Source organism: Spermophilus citellus (genome assembly GCF_964194105.1).
Source record: "Spermophilus citellus genome assembly, chromosome: 16".
NCBI lineage: Eukaryota > Metazoa > Chordata > Mammalia > Rodentia > Sciuridae > Spermophilus > Spermophilus citellus.
The window spans coordinates 6,290,760-6,309,461 of record NC_138196.1 but is presented as its reverse complement, the minus strand read 5'-3'; the positions used below and the strand labels follow the sequence as shown (position 1 = coordinate 6,309,461).

At 60.8% G+C, this 18,702-nt stretch overlaps 1 protein-coding gene across 1 annotated transcript; it reads left to right on the top strand.

Moving 5' to 3' along the window:
* Window positions 1–800: 800 nt before the first annotated feature.
* Window positions 801–17,853, top strand: LOC308635065 (DNA-binding protein RFX2-like; the record flags this gene model as incomplete). Its single annotated transcript, XM_081269326.1, is given in 13 exon segments — window positions 801–1,241; window positions 1,532–1,559; window positions 1,562–1,596; window positions 8,911–9,092; window positions 10,064–10,183; window positions 11,849–11,964; window positions 12,878–12,996; window positions 13,222–13,334; window positions 13,825–13,979; window positions 15,362–15,459; window positions 16,665–16,737; window positions 16,740–16,813; window positions 17,635–17,853. Coding segments are annotated over 13 exon segments (1,773 nt in total).
* Window positions 17,854–18,702: the final 849 nt, after the last annotated feature.

Sequence of the window (18,702 nt, the reverse complement as noted above, 5' to 3'; positions counted from 1 at the left end):
TCTTCTCATGTGCTTTGGAAAATACAGCTATTCTTCATTTTAAAGGGTTATCTATGTTAACCAGTGATGGGCTTATTATTTTTAAATGAATTAATAGATACTTTTTAAATTTCCCTTCACAATTCTTAAAATGGGAAATATTGATAGATTTAACTCTTTTAAAGAGCTCCTTTAGTGGGGCAGGGTGCCACGCGACTTTAATAGTACAGAGGAGACAATAGAGTAAAACGTGGAAGGCCGCCTGCAGGAAGATGTGTGACCTCTTTCCTGGTGCTGGGCACGCACAGGCCACCCTGCCCCACAGGGCCACTTCCCGAGGGTGGACAGGGTGGGTAGAGCCACTCGGGCCCAGCACAGGTCAGGCTGGCTCCAGGCCCAGGAGCTCTGTGCCTTCCCACTGCCATCGAGGTGGTGTGCCTCCTGGTTGCTGTGCCTGGGGCTGAGGGGTGGGGAAGTCCGCCTTCCGCCTTCTCTGCTGCTCCATGGCACCTTCAGGGTGACCGTGGTATCCTCTCCGGCTGGTAGCACATGTCACTGATGACAGAAAGCAGAAGCACAGTGGTCCAGATTGGGCAAGGGACATGCCTGCTGCCTCCCCCAGCCCAGGACCCCTCCCTGAAGTCCACCCTCTTGCTGTTCCCAGGGACGCTGAGGCCTCTGCCTTCCCAGCTGTTCCAGGGGTGGAGAGGAGCTTTGGGCTCCTGCCCTTCCTCGTAGCCCCCTGCCTGTCATGGTGGCCACAGCAGATTCTAAACACCCAATTTCCAGATAGGAATCGAGGTCACATTCAAAACGTGTAAATGTGGTGGCAACTGTGCACGGCTGGTGTTCCCTCCTGTCCTTCTGAGCACATTCCTGTCCCCCGTGCCCACCGCCTGGCCTCAGAGCCCCAGGAAGACCACTTTCTCCAGGAAGCCCTCACAGTAGCCAGGCCCTCCCGCAGGTCTGTCCTCCACGCCTCCCTCTCTGCACAGCATGGATCCGTAGGTGGTCAGGGGTCAACTTCTGGGCCTGCAGGGGCCCAGGGCCTGGCAGGGCCTGTGTCTCTGGCCTCGTTGGTATTTTCACAAAGCATCCAGATCTGGGCTTTGCAACCAGTTGGGCTGGCCCAGATGTCAGCGTGGCCATCCACCCTCGTGCGATTACCTGACCCTCCCAAGCAGCAGATGTGGTGGGGGAGGCGTGTGGGGACGGCGACGCTGGCTTTGCTGACACTTCCTCTGTGGCTGTGTATTAATCTGGTCTGCATGCGCACGTGCAGGGCTGTGTCCGGATGCCGCACCAGGCTGCGGGGTGCGGCTCCGCTGCTCCTGTCCCTCAGGCTCTGGTGCATGTGCTGCAGGAGGTGGCCTCAGCTCTGCTCGCCACTGTGGACGGACCTCCCCTCCTGGGTCGAGCCTCTCCCTGAAGTCGGAGGAGCTAGAGTTTGGGTGTTGGCAGAAGGCAGGTCGGGGCTGATGCTAACCATCTCATCTCCTTTTTTTCCTTCCACTTTGTTTTGTTTTGTTTTGTTTCTGCACATTTTCTTTAGCTTGAAATGGCGATTGAAAACCTCCAAAAAAGCAGCTTACTCAACATGGCTTACTCAACAGCCATGTAAGTGTGTGTCCGCCTGCGCTCTGCCCACTCGCCCGCTCCGCCCGCTCTGCTCGCAGCTCTCCAGACCCTTTAAAAGCAAATAGTGAGGTGACATCTGAAGAGTGCCAGGAGGGGGGGGGTCAGAACACAGTTCCAGCCAAGCCACCTCCCACAGCCAGGGACGTGCGCTGGGGTGCGGCCCCGGGGGAGCGCCTGCCTGGCACGTGGGAGGCCAGGTTCATCCCAGCACTGCGAAATAGAGGGACCTGTTGGTGGCACGCGGCCTGGGCTTCCCTGGGGCCAGCCACTACTGAGCTTGGAGACTCCAGCAGTGCCTGGAAGGTAAGCCGCAGTGTGCCAAATCAAAAAGGAAATGACCCTAAAATAAGCTGTAGAAAGAGGGACAGGAGTGCCGCAGAGACTCTTAGCTCTTGTTCCTGGGGTCAGCTCTTTGCAGAAATGGTGATTGGAGAAAAGTGTAAAGCAAGTTATTCCTGCTGACTCTAGCTCCATGGGCTTTCCTCTTCCGCTGCCCCTGGGGAGGAAATGGACTTCAGGCCAGTCCAGGAGGCCCTGACTATCCCTGCCTGGGCAGCCGTGTGGCTGGCCAGGCCTGAAGGAGGGGCTGGCTTAGTGCTCCATGGCAGGACAGTTAGGAGGGAAGCCTGTCCCTACAGGGGCCCCTCTTACTTTTCTTCAAATGCTCCCGGAGGTTTGCCCGGAGTGGGAAGGGGGTGTGGCATTTTAGAGCTGACCCCTGCCCCTGAGCTCAGAGCATGCCTCTGGCTGTCAGCCGCTGGACAGGATTTTTTCCTGAGAACACAACTTCAAAGGGAAAAAGTTTGACCTTTGGTCAAACCCACTGACCATGACTCAGGACTTCCTTGCATCTAGAGAAACGTCCGAAGCTGGGTCTGTGGGTGGTGCAGGTGTGGCCAGTGGCTCCAGGCAGCCCCCGGAGCATCTCAGAGGCCTGTCACTATAGGCAAGAACCATGTGTCCTTCTGCCAGGGGCTCAGGCACAAATAGAAACAGAAAAGGCCCCAGCTCAGCACCCACCCCCTGCAGGGGGAGTGGAAGGTGGCCCTGGACGATGTCCTGCCTTGGACAGGGCCTAGAGGGTGGAATGCTGAGCGGAAGGGCACAGGCGAGGAGCCGGTGGGCAGCAGTGACCTGCAGGCCTGGAGGAGAGAGCGCTGCGGAGGCGGGTGGGCGTGTGTCGTGGGAGGTTGACAGGTGGCCAGCGAGCCAGGCATCCTGGCTGCTGGGTGACTCTCTGGCTCCCATGGGAAGATGGGCTGCTTCCCTCCAGCATGGTTCTGAGTTGACTTTCCCAGCAGAGAACTCTGCCTGGCGGTGCCCCGGTGGGGATCTGCCCTGGGTCCCTTCTTCCGCGGTGGTCCACAGACGCTGGCTTGGGCAGGAGTGAACCAGCCTGGATCTTGACCTGGCCAGCCAGAGCGCCAGAGGACAGGGGCAGCTAAGCTGGCCCGTTGTGCGCCAGGTCCTCTGCCAGGTCCTCCGCCAGGCCACACGCGCTCACCACGGCCTCCCCGGGCTGCCTGGGCTGGGATGGCTCCTGTGGTGGGCAGCGGCCTTCTAGAAGTGCTCGGGGGGGGGGGGGGTGTCAGCCCAGCTCCTGGGCAGCGCGGCCTGGGGAGACGGGCCCATGTTCTGGTGGCCTCGCAGCAATCACTCCCTCAAGGATCCTGGCCAGGTCAGGGAGCCTCACCAGTGGCAAGACCTTGCCTGTGTTCTGCTGCCACACAGTGACACCAGTCACCGTCTGCTGTGGGCAGGGTGCTAGCCAGGTCAGCACCAAGCAAAGCAGAGGGGAAACACCCTGAGGAGCCCAGCACTGGAGGGCAGGAGTGGGAAGTGCGGAGGCCACACCCAGTGCCCTCTGTGTGCCCAGGCCCCCCGGGGGCTGCCAGAGGAGCTGGTTGGTTGGCGCGCCTACAGCCATGCTTCCTTGGTGCCTGAGTCAGACAAGCAGCGTCTCCCAGACCCAGATGGGCACCTGGGAGCTGCCCGCTGCCCCCCACAGGAAGAGTACATCCAGGCAGAACCAAACCGCATAGCACCCCCAAAGGAGGCGGCCCAGGTGGGCCCCACTGGGCAGGGCATGAAACAGGGAGCAGCCTTTGTGCAGGGAAGAGGCAGAGGAGGAGGCACCACTGAGCAGCTGCCGTGGGCTGCCACAGCACAGGAAGCGCGGCCCCTCCAGGGGCTGTGTCCCCGTGGCCAGCTGACACTGGGACCCCACAGCAAAGCCATCCCTGTCCAATAAGATGTGCTGTTAGCGTTTCCACACCCCGGGGAAGGGGGAGGGCTTTAGATGGGTGGTTCTGATCATTGGGCTTTTGTGTTTTAAATCAAGAAACAAATAATCAAAGGTCCTTTAGCTGCCTCCTGGTGTCCAGGTGTGGGCTGGCATAATGGCAGCTGTACCCCGCGGGCCAGGCTCTGCCTGGCCACGGGGTGCCTGTGGGAGCCGCTGCCCTGCTGTAACATGGGGTGTGTCTGCACGCAGTCCGTGACCCGTGGGTGGCACTGTCGGGCCTGTGGCCTCGAAGCTCGGCCTGGTGGGAGCCCGGTGCAGGAGGACCACTCCCCTCGTGGCCAGGTGTGGATAAGAGAGGGGCCCCACGACCTCCCACCAGGCCTGGCCCTGTCCCCGGGTCCCAGCTCGGGCAGCGCCCTTGTCCAAAGCCTGCTTCCCGCCAACGTGACAGGCTCCTGGCAGTGACTAGTGCTCCTGCCGCCCACTCTGCCGCCCGCCGGCTCCCCGACTCCACCCTCACCCACTGCTCGAACCAGATTCTGGCCCGTCCAGAGCTGGGCCTGGACCCCCCACCGCCACCCTGGTTCCCCGTCCTGCCTCAGGCAGGAACAGTGCCTTCAGGTGCTCAGCCCCTGGCCCCCGCTGCCCTCCTCCTCCACGCCTGCCTCCAGTGCTCTCCAGCCCCCTTCAGGGAAGGTCCAGAGTCAGAGCCTCCCCTGCACCACCCCCACCACCGTCTGCCCCGGCCACTCCCTGCCAGCCTCGCCAGCTCCAGTCTCTCTCACGGCAGCCACCGGGGCCTGCGGTGGATACAGCACTGCTCTGCTCAGAAGCCTTCATGGCTCCCACCTTCGCTGGGGTCAAAGCCCAAGCCCTCCCCACGGTCCACAAGTGCCGGCATGATCCGCCGTCCCCTCCTGGCCTCCTGGCCTCCTGGCCTCCCTCGCTCCCCCTCCCTCCCTCTACTTGAGTCACTGGGGCTCCTGGCTCCTCCTCCAGGTGCCAGGCTCGCCCTGCCTCAGGGTCTTGGTGCAGGCTGTGCCCTTCTCCTAGAATGCTGCTCCCCACGGCGGCCCACTCACCCTCACGCCCTTTCTTACTGGGTGCTTTCTCAGGGAACTTTCCTGCCCTCCCCTGCCCTCCCTTGCCCTCACAGCACGTCACACCATTCCTCATTCTGTACATCTTTCTTGCTTACTGTGGGTCTCGGCCCTAAAATGGCTGCTTCTGGAAGGCAGGGGTGCTGCATATTTGCTTGTGGTCAGCTTGCAGCACCCAGAACAGGGCCTGGCCTGAGTCCATGGGCAGTGGAGAGTCAATGAGTGGGTGAAAAGGAAGGAGGGTGTCCAATCACTGGGGCTCAGAAAGGCTGCCCAAGCTATGGCGTGTGGCCCAGCAAGACCTCACTCGGCCAGTCAGGACCAGCCTCGGCTGCGTTCGCCCCAAATGTAGTCACGAATGGCAGAGCGACACTTGGGGCAATAGGACTACAGGGCTGTGTGTGCCATGCAGCCTAGGCACATACCAGGTGTGCCCTCTCCCACATGCACCTGCACGCAGTGGTGTTTGCACAACAAGGAAGTCAAAGGGCACGTCTCTCCAAGCGTGTCCAGTTGGTGAGGAACAAGTGGCTATAGTGGGAACAAGAGCCCTGGAGCACAAGGGGTGGGCTGAGTGCAGTGTGGACGTGAGCCCTGCCTTCCCATTTTGAAGGAGGGACACCCTTCCACAGGGGTTGTGGCTGCAGAGCCCAAAGCCGCAGGGCGAGCTTAGTGCTCGGGTTCTCCATAAAAAGCAGCGTTTAACCTTTGGCCAAGCGGCGAGCACCACGGGCCAGCAGGGCTCCATGAGTACGTGCTCTTGGAAAGCATTCTCCACGTCTCATTGATGTGGACATAGCACAGCCCAGACCGACCACACAGTACCCAGAACCTGCAAGGCCATCTGTCCAGCCCTGTCCGCTCCTGAGCATGCCAAGTCACCTGAGGCCAGGAGGGGGACCTCTGTGGCGGGCGAGGCAGGCCCAGTCAGGAGGATGAGTTCACGGGGCTCTTGCTGGGCCCGACGGGGGTGCTGGATGCTGGTCCCCAGCTCCTGACCTGCAGCCTGGGCACCACAGCCACTCACAGTCCCCCAGGTGTAGCCAGGCGGAGTCTGTAAGTGGTCAGAGCGCAGCCTGGCCTGCCCGCCAGGAGGCCACCAGACGGAAGAGAAAGGGCCGTCACTCGTTTGGGAGAAGGGCCCACCCTGCCGACGCGGAGCTGCCTCTGCCTGCGCCGCGCCCCCAGAGGCTTGTTGAACAACCACACACCCTTTGACGTCAGCACCCACAGTGACCCCAGCAGGGGCTCCGCCTTCATCTACGTGTCGGGGGTGAGGGGCAGAGGCTCCTCTTGCCAAGCCTCTCCTCTGATGTGTGAAGCAGTTGTGTCCAGCTGGCACGAGCCTGGTGCTCCCAGGCCAGCGTGCAGTGCCCTCCAGACGGCCCCCATGATACCTGCTCCCCAGGAGCTGAGAAGCCGGATCCCCACTGGGCTCCTGCCCGACTGGCTGACGTGTTCAGCCTCAGGACATTGGACTGCTGGACCTGGCTCCCGCCACCCCAGAGAACGACCTGAGAGTGCACCTTTGCTCCCCACCGTGGGGTGACACAGAAGAACTTCCCCTGGCCTCAGTACCCAGACGCTGTCTGCTGGCTCTGTCCCCTTTCTGTTCAGGCACCCCTGTTTTTATTTGGGTTTTTTTTTGGGGGGGGGTGGTACCAGGGATTGAACTTGGGGCTCAGCCGCTGAGCCCCATCCCCAGCACTATTTTGTATTTTATTTAGAGTCAGAGTCTCACTGAGTTGCTCAGCGCCTTGATTTTGCTGAGGCTGGCTTTGAACTCCTGATCCTCCTTCCTTGTTGGCCTCCCGAGCCACTGGGGTCACAGGTGTGGCCACTGCCCAGCCAGGCAACCCATCCTCATTCCTCCAGGTGATCTGTGTTGGCTGTCATTCTCAGATGTCTTCAGAGTCCTGGGGGACAAACAGGGACAGCTATCTCATCCCTGCCCTGGGGATTGCGTGCCCAGGGGAGACGAGCAGTCAACAGGCACAGGCCAAACCTGGACAGGAGGCGAGTAAGATTCCAGGGCTCCAGGCCCTGGGAGACGAGGGGAGGCGGATGAGAACACATTCACGCCGCCACTGCTCCTGGCCACGCGGGCAACATCTGGTGGCCTGAGGGAAGTGGCTTCCACGCTGGCCACCCTCCCATCCCTGCGTGTGCTGCCTCCTCCCTGGAGGGGACACGGGGGGATGGGGAGTGCAGTGTGGTCACTGTGGCCGCCTTGGTGTGCAGAGCAGGGCTGTGCCCTGAGAGGTAAGAGGGCAGAGCCTCAGAGGTTCAGTTGGACTCGCTTGCACAGTGTGGCCCTATCCTAAGATCACATGGAGTGACCGGGCTCAGGAGGCCCTGGTCAGAGAGACTCTGGGACAGAGACAGGCACCTGCCACCGATGGTGTCAGCAGAGGGTGGGCAGGGGTGTGGGGAGGCCAGCAGTCAGCACGGGGCTGCGGAAGTGAAGCCCCAGGAGGTGAGGAAGACGCTGTCCTCCTGGGCCCTTCTTGCTGCCCCGGCTCACAGGCCTCAGCCCTTGACCGCCACCTATCCTCGACCTCCCTTCCTTGGATGAGGGCCTGAGTCCCTCCTCCCCAGGGCCACAGCACCCACACTGAACACATGAGATGGACAGCTGCTAATTAGTCACCAGTGGTCACAGCCAGGGAAGGGGACCTTGCAGACCACAGAAGGCCACACGGGGATCCACATCCAGGCTGTGGGAGGCAGGCCTGTGGGGACAGCAGGGAGAGATGGCCCCCGGTTCTGCTGACCTGCAGAGCAAGTGGCAGTGGAGAGGCCCGGAAGCCCCTGCGTTTGCATAGGGCCTGGGGCCCCTGGGGCAGGACTGGCCACCCTCCTGCCCTGCTTCCAGCACAGAGGCCCAGGCTCCCCATCCCCCAGGATGAGAGAGAGCCTGCACTTGGCCCAGTCTGGCCAGCAGCTCCCCTGTCACCCACTTCTTGGCGGCTGCCTTTCTGTTGAGGCCTCTGCTCCGTCTGCTGGATCTCCGATGTCTTCACCACCTGCAGGAGGCGGGGGGCAGCCCCAGGGATGGAGAAGGAAGGACCTTGAGGGGGCAGGTGGGCAGGGGCAAGGCAGGCAGTGCAGAGTGCAGGGGAGACTCCACCATGGGTCCTGCAGGTCAGCAGTGCGTGCCGCGGGGGGCTGGGAGGCAGCACTGCCCACCCCAGGCAGGGCGGCCGGGGCCCTCAGGTCCCCGAGGGCGGCTGGGACAGGCCTGGTCAAGGCCTCTTCCCCCTCACAGCTCCATCCTTGCGCCTTGGCTTTGGCTCGCTGGCCTCTGGGCAGCGTCAAGACACTTGGTGAGGTGGCTGCTGTGTGGGGTCCCTTCAGGAAGGAGGCTTCTGACCTGCAGAGCTGAGTGGGAGGGGATGCGCTGTGCCCCTGCGCCTGCCCAGAGGCAGCAAAGCTCTGGGGCTGGCCCTTCCCCTTGGCCCTAGCAGCGCCCTCAGCTTCTGCCCTGTGGTGTCTTGCACAGACCGAGCTGGAGTAACCGTGCTCCATGCAGGCCGGGCGTGGGGCCTCATGGGGCCTCTCCATCGCAGTCTTGTCACCGTGTGCCCCAGGGTGCAGGCTCCGCCCCACCTGCCCGCGCTCTGTGGCCTCAGAACTGCCTGTTGTCCTGTGCGCTGAGGGCCCATGGTGGGGCTGCGTGGTGGAGCCAGCCACCGTGAGGCCTCATCTCTCTCTGGGTCACATGCCATCGCAACGCGTAAGTCAGGAGCCCAAGAGCGGGGTTGGCCGAGCAGGGGACGAATGGACCAAGGAGAAGAAGCCATTTGCCGATGGCCCAGAGGACTCAGCCCTGGCAGCCAGGGTGGCGTGGGCCCTGGCGGTTTCTCGGAAAGGGAGAGCAGGCCCTTCAGTCCCAAGTCCACGTGGCACTGGGTCCTGGGTTCTGAAGAGCCACGCGTCTCTCTCCAGCTCCAGTGGCTGCTGGACAATTACGAGACGGCCGAGGGTGTGAGCCTGCCCAGGAGCTCCCTGTACAGCCACTACCTGCGGCACTGCCAGGAGCACAAGCTGGACCCCGTGAACGCCGCGTCCTTCGGGAAGCTGATCCGCTCCGTGTTCATGGGGCTGCGGACCCGGCGGCTGGGGACCAGGTGGGTCTCAGGAGCCCAGGCCACGGGTGTCTGACCACCCACGTCCTCCCCTCTTCCTTTTTCTGGAAATGGGCTTCTTGGCACCTGGGGGGAAACCTCCTGCAGAGGTACCCTGACCTATAGCCCCGCCGGGTGGACTTGGAGCCGTGGCCCCATTTTTTCCTTTAGAAGCCAGTGATGGTTGAGGTTTTCTTTCTGTTTGAAATTCCTCATAATCGCAAGCTTTTATTTTTGCTGTGGGAGGCAGCCCCAGGTTATCTGCCCTTTCTGGATGCCTGCCCACCTCCCATGGCCTCTCCCACGTCCTCTCCCGGGCCAGCAGCTGCCATGGAATGCCACAGGCGGTGGGCTTGTCCCCCAGCCGGGCAGCTCCCCTTACCAGCAGAAAAGGCCGCCTGGCCAGTTCCAAGCCAGTGGCCTGGAGCATCCATAAGGAGACCCTGTGGCAAGCGAGGCTTGGCAGCGGCAGGGGCCCAAGAGAGCAGAGCAGAGTCCGGGGGAAGGACAGGCCCTGGGCCTCGGGGTCACAGCCAGCTCTGCCTGTCTCCACCCAGCTGAGCACACACCTCTTCTAGAAAGAGCCAGGGTGCCTGTCCCCAGCCTCCGGAGCGTGGCTTCAGGAGCCAGAAAGTCTGCACAGCTCCACCTGTTGGCCAATTCTAGGTCCCGTGCAGCTCTCTGGTCCCCTTAACAAAATTATTTAAAGCCCTCTGGTCATCATTTTCCCCATAACGAGTTGTTAATAATGACGGTCCCCAGGGGGCGTGGGGGTTAGACAGGCTGGCCTGGATTGCTTCCTGCAGGACTTCTCAGAGCCTTTATTATACTAAAAAAGAGGGGACTTGCCACCAGGGGCCGGGGTGAGAATGCCCCGTGAACGTTGCTCACACGGGTTAGAAAACGCAGAGGGCCGTGAGGAGCCACCTTTAGATTGAGGTGTGCAGGGACTGAGCCTGGGCCGTCTGCTCCAGGGGCAACTCCAAGTACCACTACTATGGCATCCGCCTGAAGCCAGACTCCCCGCTGAACTGGCTGCAGGAGGACACGCAGTACATGGCCATGCGGCAGCAGCCCCTGCACCAGAAGCCCAGGTGGGTGATGTCCCCAAGCTGAGGGTGTCAGGCTGTGTCCCCCTGGAGAGCTAGGAGGGCAGTTTCCTGAAGGTGACATTTGTGGGCCAGGGGCTTCTGTTGACCACCCTGCTCTAGTATCCAGGGCACCAGGACTCACAGCTCTGCCCAGTGCCTCCGTGAGGCCAGCAGCCTCCAGCAGCCAGGTGTCTCCAGCCCCTGACTTTCCCTTACATTCAGTGGGAGTAGAGAGAGTTCCCACCGCTGTCCCCCACAGCCCCCACTGATGGCCTGCTCTGATGCGTCGTGGTCACTGGGCCCGCGGTCCGCATCAGGCTCATCTGCTGTGCTGTGTCCAGCCACACGTCTCCACCACGACAGCCTTAGAGGGGTGTCACGGCCTCCCCGCCCTGGTGTCCCCTCCTCTCCCAGCCCTGGCAACCACCGATCCTGTCGCGGTCTCCATCATTCAGCCCTTCCCAGAGTCTCAGAGTCAGAGTCACACTCTTCACTTTCTCAATCTTAAGGGGAAACGGCGCAGCAAACCCACGCCCGGAGAAGGGGGCCTCCCCGCGGAGGCCACTGCTCCCTGGGGGCTGGGACGGCCAGTCGTTTCTGGAATGGTCTCTTCTCTGTGTGTCGCACACTTCGCCAGCCTTTAAGGCAAACCCTTCACCACGCAGGCCTGCCGACTCTGGTGACGCTGCGGGGCAGCGAGTGGTGGCTCGGCCACAGACAGGATGCAGACTCGACCCAGGGCCTTTGTTTCTGGGCCCCGGTCTAGGGCTGCTCTCCAGCGCCCCCCACACAGGCCAGGAGCACCGACTCGCACAGGAGGGGCTCCAGAATGCAGCCCTGGCCCATCCTGTCCTTTCTGCCCACACAAGGGACCCTGTCCCTTCCTTGGTTCAGCTTTGGCCCCTGACAGACACCTGCCACTCTGGGAAGTGTCGTTTCAGGAGCAGCTCTCGTGGGACAGGGTTACGGACTTGCATTGGGGCAGCCACAGCCTGCACCAGGTGGTCCGCCACACCCAACTGGCACTTTGTCCTTCCCCGTGAGGCACGCCCCACTGCCCACTGCCCAGTGGGAACAGGTACAGCCAGCTCTGGCACTGCCTGCTCTGCACGGTGTCTGGGGAGACCTCCCTCCTCAGGTCCTGTCCCTGGGTGAGCTGCCTGGACAGGCCACCCCTGCCCTCTGGCTCCACCCTTCCTTGAGGCCATAGGATAGCAGCTGGGAGAGTGCAGGTACCCACCGAGAGACGGGAGGGAGTGTGCACACCCAGCCCAAGTGTCACCAGCAGTCAGTGGGCACACTGGCCGTCCACTCAGTGGAGCACGAGGGCACCGACCCCACTCCAGCTCGGATGGACCCGAGGACATGAGCCAGACACAGAGTGCACGCCGCAGGGTCCATCCAGAGGTCTCTGGAGTCTGGGATCCACAGAGAGAGGAAGCAGCAGGGTGGGAGCGGGGGCTAGAGGGGACGGGAGACTGGTGGGTAATGGCTGCCCAGCCTGTGAGCACTTAGAAATGGCTAAGGGGGAGTTTTTGTCTGTGACTTGACAATGTGGTTAAAAACTGTGCACATAACCCAAACTGAATCCTGCTCAGCCCCCTGCTCCTTGGGCCTTCCCAGGTATCGCTGCTGGGGCCTCATGGAGGCACGTGTGTCCCCTGCCAGGTACCGGCCAGCGCAGAAGACGGACAGCCTGGGGGACGGCAGCTCCCACAGCAGCCTGCACAGCACGCTGGAGCAGGCCATGGCCGCGCAGAGCCAGCACCACCAGCAGTACATAGGTAGGCACAGCGCAGGGTCCTGCTGCCAGGCACACGCACTCGAGGGCGCTCTGCCCATGGCGCGCTTTCCTCGGGATCCTGCTCAGTCAATGGGAAGCCCAGGAGAACTCCCAGGCTGGCTTCCCGGGGTTTTAAAGGGATCCGTTTTGCCAAAAGAATTAATTAATGCATTAAGTGACCATCAGAAAAATGAGTCGATAAAAGAAAGTGTTGTCCAGAACCTGAGCTGGGCTGGGGACAGAGCTGGGTGGGCCAAGTGCTTGCCCCCACAAGGCCCTGGATTCGATCCCAGGGCCACAAAAATAAATAAATAAAAAACAGCCTGCACTTGGGGAGGGGGGGTGCCGCCTCTGGCTTTTCTCCCTGGCTCCCCTGGAGCCTCTGGCCTCTGGCAGGGCGGGCGTGCCCTCCCTCCTGGGCCTGCCGCCTGGACCCCCACCCCCGAGGCCTGCGGGCATCCCTGTCAGACTCTGGAGACCCCCGAGGCTTGTATTTTTTCAAGTCTGGACAGACCCTTCTAGGCTGGTTCCTAGAAGGACCTGCTGGTGCCTGGCCTGTGCCCAGCAGGTCACAGTGGGGCCACCGAGACTGGTCTCCCCACATGTGCTGCCCTGGCTGGCTCTGTGGGTGCCCATGGGCTCCCCACTCCCACGCCACATCTCTGAGAATCGAGGTTTCGAGGGCTTGCTGTGTGCCCAGCCAGAGCTCGGCTCCTTGTGGGTCAGCTTACTTAACATCCCTGGGTGTGACAGTATTGTCCCCATTTTGTACTCAAGAAAACTAAAAATTATAAAAGTCACCAACTGCATACAGGAGCCCGGATGCCTGCCCAGGAGCATCCCCGGCACATGGGCTTCTCGACCGCGCGTTGCCCACTTCCTAAGGGCCGGTTCTGACCTCCTGTTCCTCCCAGACGTCTCCCACATCTTCCCGGAGTTCCCGGCCCCCGACCTGGGCGGCGTGCTGCTGCAGGAGAGCGTCACACCGCATGACGTCAAGGCCCTGCAGCTGGTGTACAGACAGCACTGCGAGGTGACAGTGAGGGCCCTGGCCCCGGCCCCATGGGCCCGCGCCCCCGTCCTTCCCTGGAGTGGCTGCAGCCTCAGGTCCCCTCCAGGCACGGCACGAGGGGACAGGAGGCCTGAGTCCCCTGCCTCCCCTCTCCCGTGGTCATGGCTGCTCACTGCGTGTTCCCAGGACACAGGGGATTCGTGCTTTCACGCGTGCATCCACCTGACCAGCCGCTGTCCCTCCCAGGCCACCTTGGGCGTTGTCACGAACCTGCAGTTCCACTACATTGAGAAGCTGTGGCTCTCCTTCTGGAACGCAAAAGCCTGCTCCAGCGAGGGCCCCATCTCCCTGCCTGCCAGGTGACACCCCCCACCGACCACAGCGGCCACCCCTGTCCAGTCCACAGGCCCGCCAGGGTTAACCTGCAGACTGTTGTTTGCTGGTGGCCACAGGTGACCCACCAATGTCCAGCTCCCTAAGAATGGGGTCTTAGGCACCTCCTCTTTTAGACCTTCCTGTTGTTGAATTTTGACCCTTTTCAAATCAGACTGTTTAATAGAGGTGGCCATGACTTAATCCCACATAGAGGTGACCTTGACCCACTGCTGCAGTGAGAAAAGTCACATGGGCCACAGACAGAGGAGGGGACAGTGTGGATCCTGGGGAAGACCCAGAGGTGCTCCATGGTGGCCTCCAGCATCGCGTCTGAGGGTGGGGCTGAGCTGCAGGGCCCGGGAGCCAGCCCACAGAGGCCTGTCCCCGCTCACCGGGGCCGTGCTCTCGGGTCTTCCCGTGGCGGGGCAGCTCCCCCCCCCCACAGGGCTCACCCACCTGCCCATCCCTCCGCAGTGACGACGAGCCGGAAGGTGCCGTACTCCCCAAGGACAAGCTCATCTCCCTGTGTAAACACGACCCTGTCCTCAAGTGGATGAGGAGCTGTGACCACATCCTCTACCAGGCCCTGGTGGAGATCCTCATCCCCGACGTGCTGAGGCCGGTCCCCAGTAAGAGGCCCGAGTGGCCACTCGCGGCCCACCTCCTTGCCTCCCTCTTCTTCCCATTGTCACCTGCGCACGCATCGCCCCTCCCGCCCCCTCCCACCCACCTCAGGTAACACTCCCAGGTCCGAGAGGGCCTGTGGATTTGTCCTTGTTCCTGGCCCACAGTGTCAGAGTTAGTGGCTGCCAGGGGCTCTGCCAGCTGTCAGGACACTGTCCAGGGCAGGCCAGGCCAGGCTCAGTGCTTTCTGGAAGATTTGCTGGAGGGCATGTGAGTGGCCCGATGGCCTCCGAGAGTGGCTTGGTCACAGCTCCAAGCTGTCACTGTGAGGGAAGCAGCGCCTCAGGGCCATGTAAAGTTGTCACCACCCTAGTCCTGAGGATGTGCCAGCACCTGCTGTCCCAGGTTCCCTGTAAGGTTGGGGGCATTTCCTGAGTGGACATGGGATGGCTAGGATGGAAGCACAGCTCCTGCTGGGCTGGGGGCCACCTCACCCCGCCAGATCCCACCCGACCAGCGCGCACGGAGCCCCAGGCTGCCCAGCACTGTGGGACCCCAGGCTCTGCCTGTGACGGCCCCAGAGGACATGAGGGGTCAGAGTGAGGGGCGACGTGAGGAACACGTGAGTCCCTGCGGTGGGCTGCTCCAGGGCCTCCGCCCTCCACGGCGATGACAGGCCACACGAGGGCTGTGGTGCCCGCCCAGGCCGAGTGCCCATGGCCCTGGGGGAGACAGGAGCATGGAGAGCTCAGGCCGCCCGCTGCTGAGCACTAGGGCCAAGCCTGGCAGCAGTCATGGGTGCAGGGCGAGTCTGGGTCTTGATGACTGCCAGGCTGCTTTCTGCCAGGAGATGAGGAAGGACAGACAGGCCACCTCTCTCCGGTGGCCTCGCTGCCTGGAGCTGGTCATTGCAGACCAGCACGAGCCTCCAGTGAAGATTCAAGTCCTGGGCATAGTCCCCTTTTTCCAACATCAGTGTGGAAGTTGGCAGAACATTCTTACATGCATGTGGCGTATGCATCGGGGTCTCCCCTGCCATCGCCGACGGGGCTGGGTGTCCTCTGGGGTGGGGTCCTGGGTGCTGCAGGGTGCTGGGCTGTGGCCCTGGCCTCCACCGGCTGCACACCAGGAGCTCCCAACTGAGACAGCCACAGATGTCCCCAGATACTGCCCAGTGTCCTCTGGGGTAGAGTCACTCTGGGTGAGAACCACCGTCCTAGACAGGGGGGCAGTGGCAAAGGGCACGTCTCTGGCTCTCCCGGGCCCCTCCTCCAAGTGTCCTGGCCCCAGTTCCTTCCCCCGCAGCTGTCCTTCCGGGGCGGGCATCTCCTGCACCCACGTTGTCCCACACGTTCCTCACTGTCAACCTTGTGGCTTACGTCTCCAGGTACCTTGACACAGGCGATCCGTAATTTTGCCAAGAGCTTAGAAGGCTGGTTGGCCAATGCCATGAGAGACTTCCTGCAGCAGGTCATCCAGACCAAGGTAACCTCAGGCTGGGCCTGGGCACCCACCCTTGATGGGGGGACAGCTGCAGCCACAGGCCCCAGGGACCCCTCAGTACCTGCGTGCTCTGGGTGGGGGAGCGGGGGTTGGCAGGAGGGGGCTCCCTGCCCTGCTCCCCAGAAACCCGAGGACCACTGTGCCCAAGAGCGGCACCTGGCCCTTTCAGGGAGCCCTGGGGATGCTCTGAGTGTGGCGTAGGTGCGGGCAGGGAGGGCCATGGCCGGCGTCACTCAGTGTCCTATCCGGGTTGTTTCCACGGTGGTCACGGGAGGAGGTCCCATCTCCTCGCTATAGCCCTGTCGTTACCGTCCTGGCCACAGACTGAGTTTTAAAGGTCATCGCCATCTCTCCTAGCGGCGACCTCGGTGGGTTCACAAATCTGATAATTAAAATCCCAATAACTTAAGAAAATGGCGAAGAAAGCTCGAAACCCACAGAAGTACCTTTTCAAAATTCGGGGATGACTCTCTGGCCTTAGGGGTCTGTGGAAAGAGAGAGGGCACTGGGATTCTATGTTCTTATATAGGGACACCCGAGGGGAGGTCCCATGGAACATTCTATCCCCCAAAGGGCAAAGTGGTAGGATTGCAAAGGAACAGGAGGGTGTGGCTCCACCCCACCGGGTGACGCCCACCCCTGGAGCCACACCTCATTATCCCGGCTGGGGTCAAGCCCCAGTTATTGGGGGGTGGAAATCCTTCAGCATCTCTTGCTCAGGACTTCAGGGCATGTATTTCCAGAGCGGCTCCCGACAGAAGGTAGAGATTTTGCCTATGTGCGAAAGAGAATGACTACGTGGCATTTGGGGGCATTTCTCAAACAGCTCTCAGGTGCAGGGGCCTCTGGCGCCCCACCCTTGGTCTGTGCTGCTCTGGGCCCTGGGTGTGCTGGGTGTGCTGAGAGTCGTGGCCTGTGGCCGCTGCTGTGAATTCCCGCTCCCAGGCCACGCCCCAGGGCTCTGGCCTGGGATGCCCAGGAGTCTGCGTTTCCCACTCGCAAAGAGACTGGAAGTGGCCACACCTGCAGTGTGACCATCTGAGCCCAGCGTGGCGTGACTCCTCGTCCTGCTGTGGCAGAGCAGGGCCCTCTCCTGCCGCCTCCTCCCGGCAGGGAACTGAGCAGAGCCCCTCCTGCCCTGGTTCGGGGGCCTGCGGCTCCTGGTGATCCACACTGTCCCCTCGCAGGTGGGTGTCGTCAGTCTCTTTGCCCAAACTCTGCGGAGATACACGTCCCTGAACCACCTGGCCCAGGCGGCCCGGCCGTGCTGCAGAACACCTCCCAAATCAACCAGATGCTCAGCGACCTCAACCGGGTGGACTTTGCCAATGTGCAGGTGACTTTCTCAGACGTGGTCCCCGCAGTGTGGCTCAGAACGGCGCTGAGTTGCAGAGAGGCCGTGACTTCAGGGTCCTCCCCGCACTGGCCTAGGCCTCCCTCCTCTAGGAAAGCAAGAGTCCCATGGCTTCAGCCCACAGCAAACCCACCTGCCCGGGGCCTGGCCCAGCTTCTGCTGCATGAAACGGTGCCAGGTCAGAGCCCTGCCCAGCCACGGTGGTCCCTGGTGGCTCCGTTCCTTGATGGCTCAGGCCCCTTTCCCGCCCAGGCGCTGTGGCTGACACCTCACTCACCCTCCTCACAAACGCCCCCAGCTTCCCAGAGCTGGCGCCACACTCACGTCACCTCCCTAATGCCGTCCTCATGGCTCTGCCCTCTGGGCTGAAGGAACCACAGGTGACAGCTGCAGCTCTGTGTTCACCTCACTTCCGCCCTGAGTTTCTCTGTGGAATAAGTGAACACACACACACACACAAAACCAAAACAAAGACGCGGTGTGACGCGAGCCTCCATCCAGGAGGCCTGTGCACCCTCTGCACCCACGGCGCCAGCCGTGGCTGGCTGCAGTGTCAGGCAGGTGCTGAAGGTGCTCGGCTCAGTGGTCAGTGGCCAATGTCAAAGAGGCCCAACGGGTGCCCAGCACAGTGGTGCAATGTGTGAGGCCCTGGTTCCAGCCCAGAACCAAAAAAATAAAGAACAACCCAGACTTGGGCACAGCCCGAGGCCCCCGCTGAGCCGTGCTCAGGTCTGGGGGACTGCAGTGGCTGGGCCCCCTCCTTGTGTCAGCACAGGGTGCCACTGTCCCTGTGCTGTCTGCAGGAGCAGGCCTCGTGGGTGTGCCAGTGTGAGGAGAGCTTGGTGCAGCGGCTGGAGCAGGATTTCAAGCTGACCCTGCAGCAGCAGAGCTCGCTGGACCAGTGGGCCAGCTGGCTGGACAACGTGGTGACCCAGGTGCTCAAGCAGCACGTGGGCAGCCCCAGCTTCCCCAAGGCCGCCCGGCAGTTCCTGCTCAAGAGCTCTCTTTGGATTTCACTCTAATCCTGGCCTTTCCCATCCCCACTCCATACATTCATACATGACATATCACACACACACACACCAAACACACACAAAAACACACACACCTTCTTTGACTATTGTCTCAGCCCCACATATCTTGCAAGGGATATAGAAATTGGCAACATTTTAATGATCCAAAATATTCAAGAACACAAAATTACAGCCATATAATACATTAATTTGCAATTTTTAAGATAAAAATTTTAAAGAGTTTAAGAATGGAATCATTTACAAAAGAAGTTTCATGAAAGATTAATATGTAAGTTTATTTCTGTATTTGGTAATCTGCTATACTTCCTCCTGGCTTTTTTTTCCTATGTTTTTATTGGTGCTTTATACTTGTACATAATGGTAGGATTTGTTATTATATATTCATAGATTCACACACTATAGCAACATAATTTGTCCAGTGCCCCCCCTCCCGCCCTCCTTCTCTCTTCCCCAGGGTCACTTTCTTCTGCTCTCCTCTTTATTTTCATGAGATACTCCCACACACACCTTTGTTTTCTTTGTCCTCTCTAGCTTCCACATATGGGAGAAAACATACGACCCTTGACTTTCTGAGTTTGGCTTATTTGGCTTAACATAATGGTCTCGAGTTTCATCCATTTTCCTGCAAATGACATAGTTTCAGTCTTCTTTATGGTTGACAAAACTCCATTGTGTATGTATACCACATTTTCTTTATCCATTCATCCAGTGATGGACACCTTGGCTGGTTCCATAGTCTGGCTACTGTGAATTGTGCTACCATAAACATGGTTATGCATATGTTGCTATAGTATGATGGCTTTAATTCTTCAGGATAAATACTGAGAAGTGGTACAG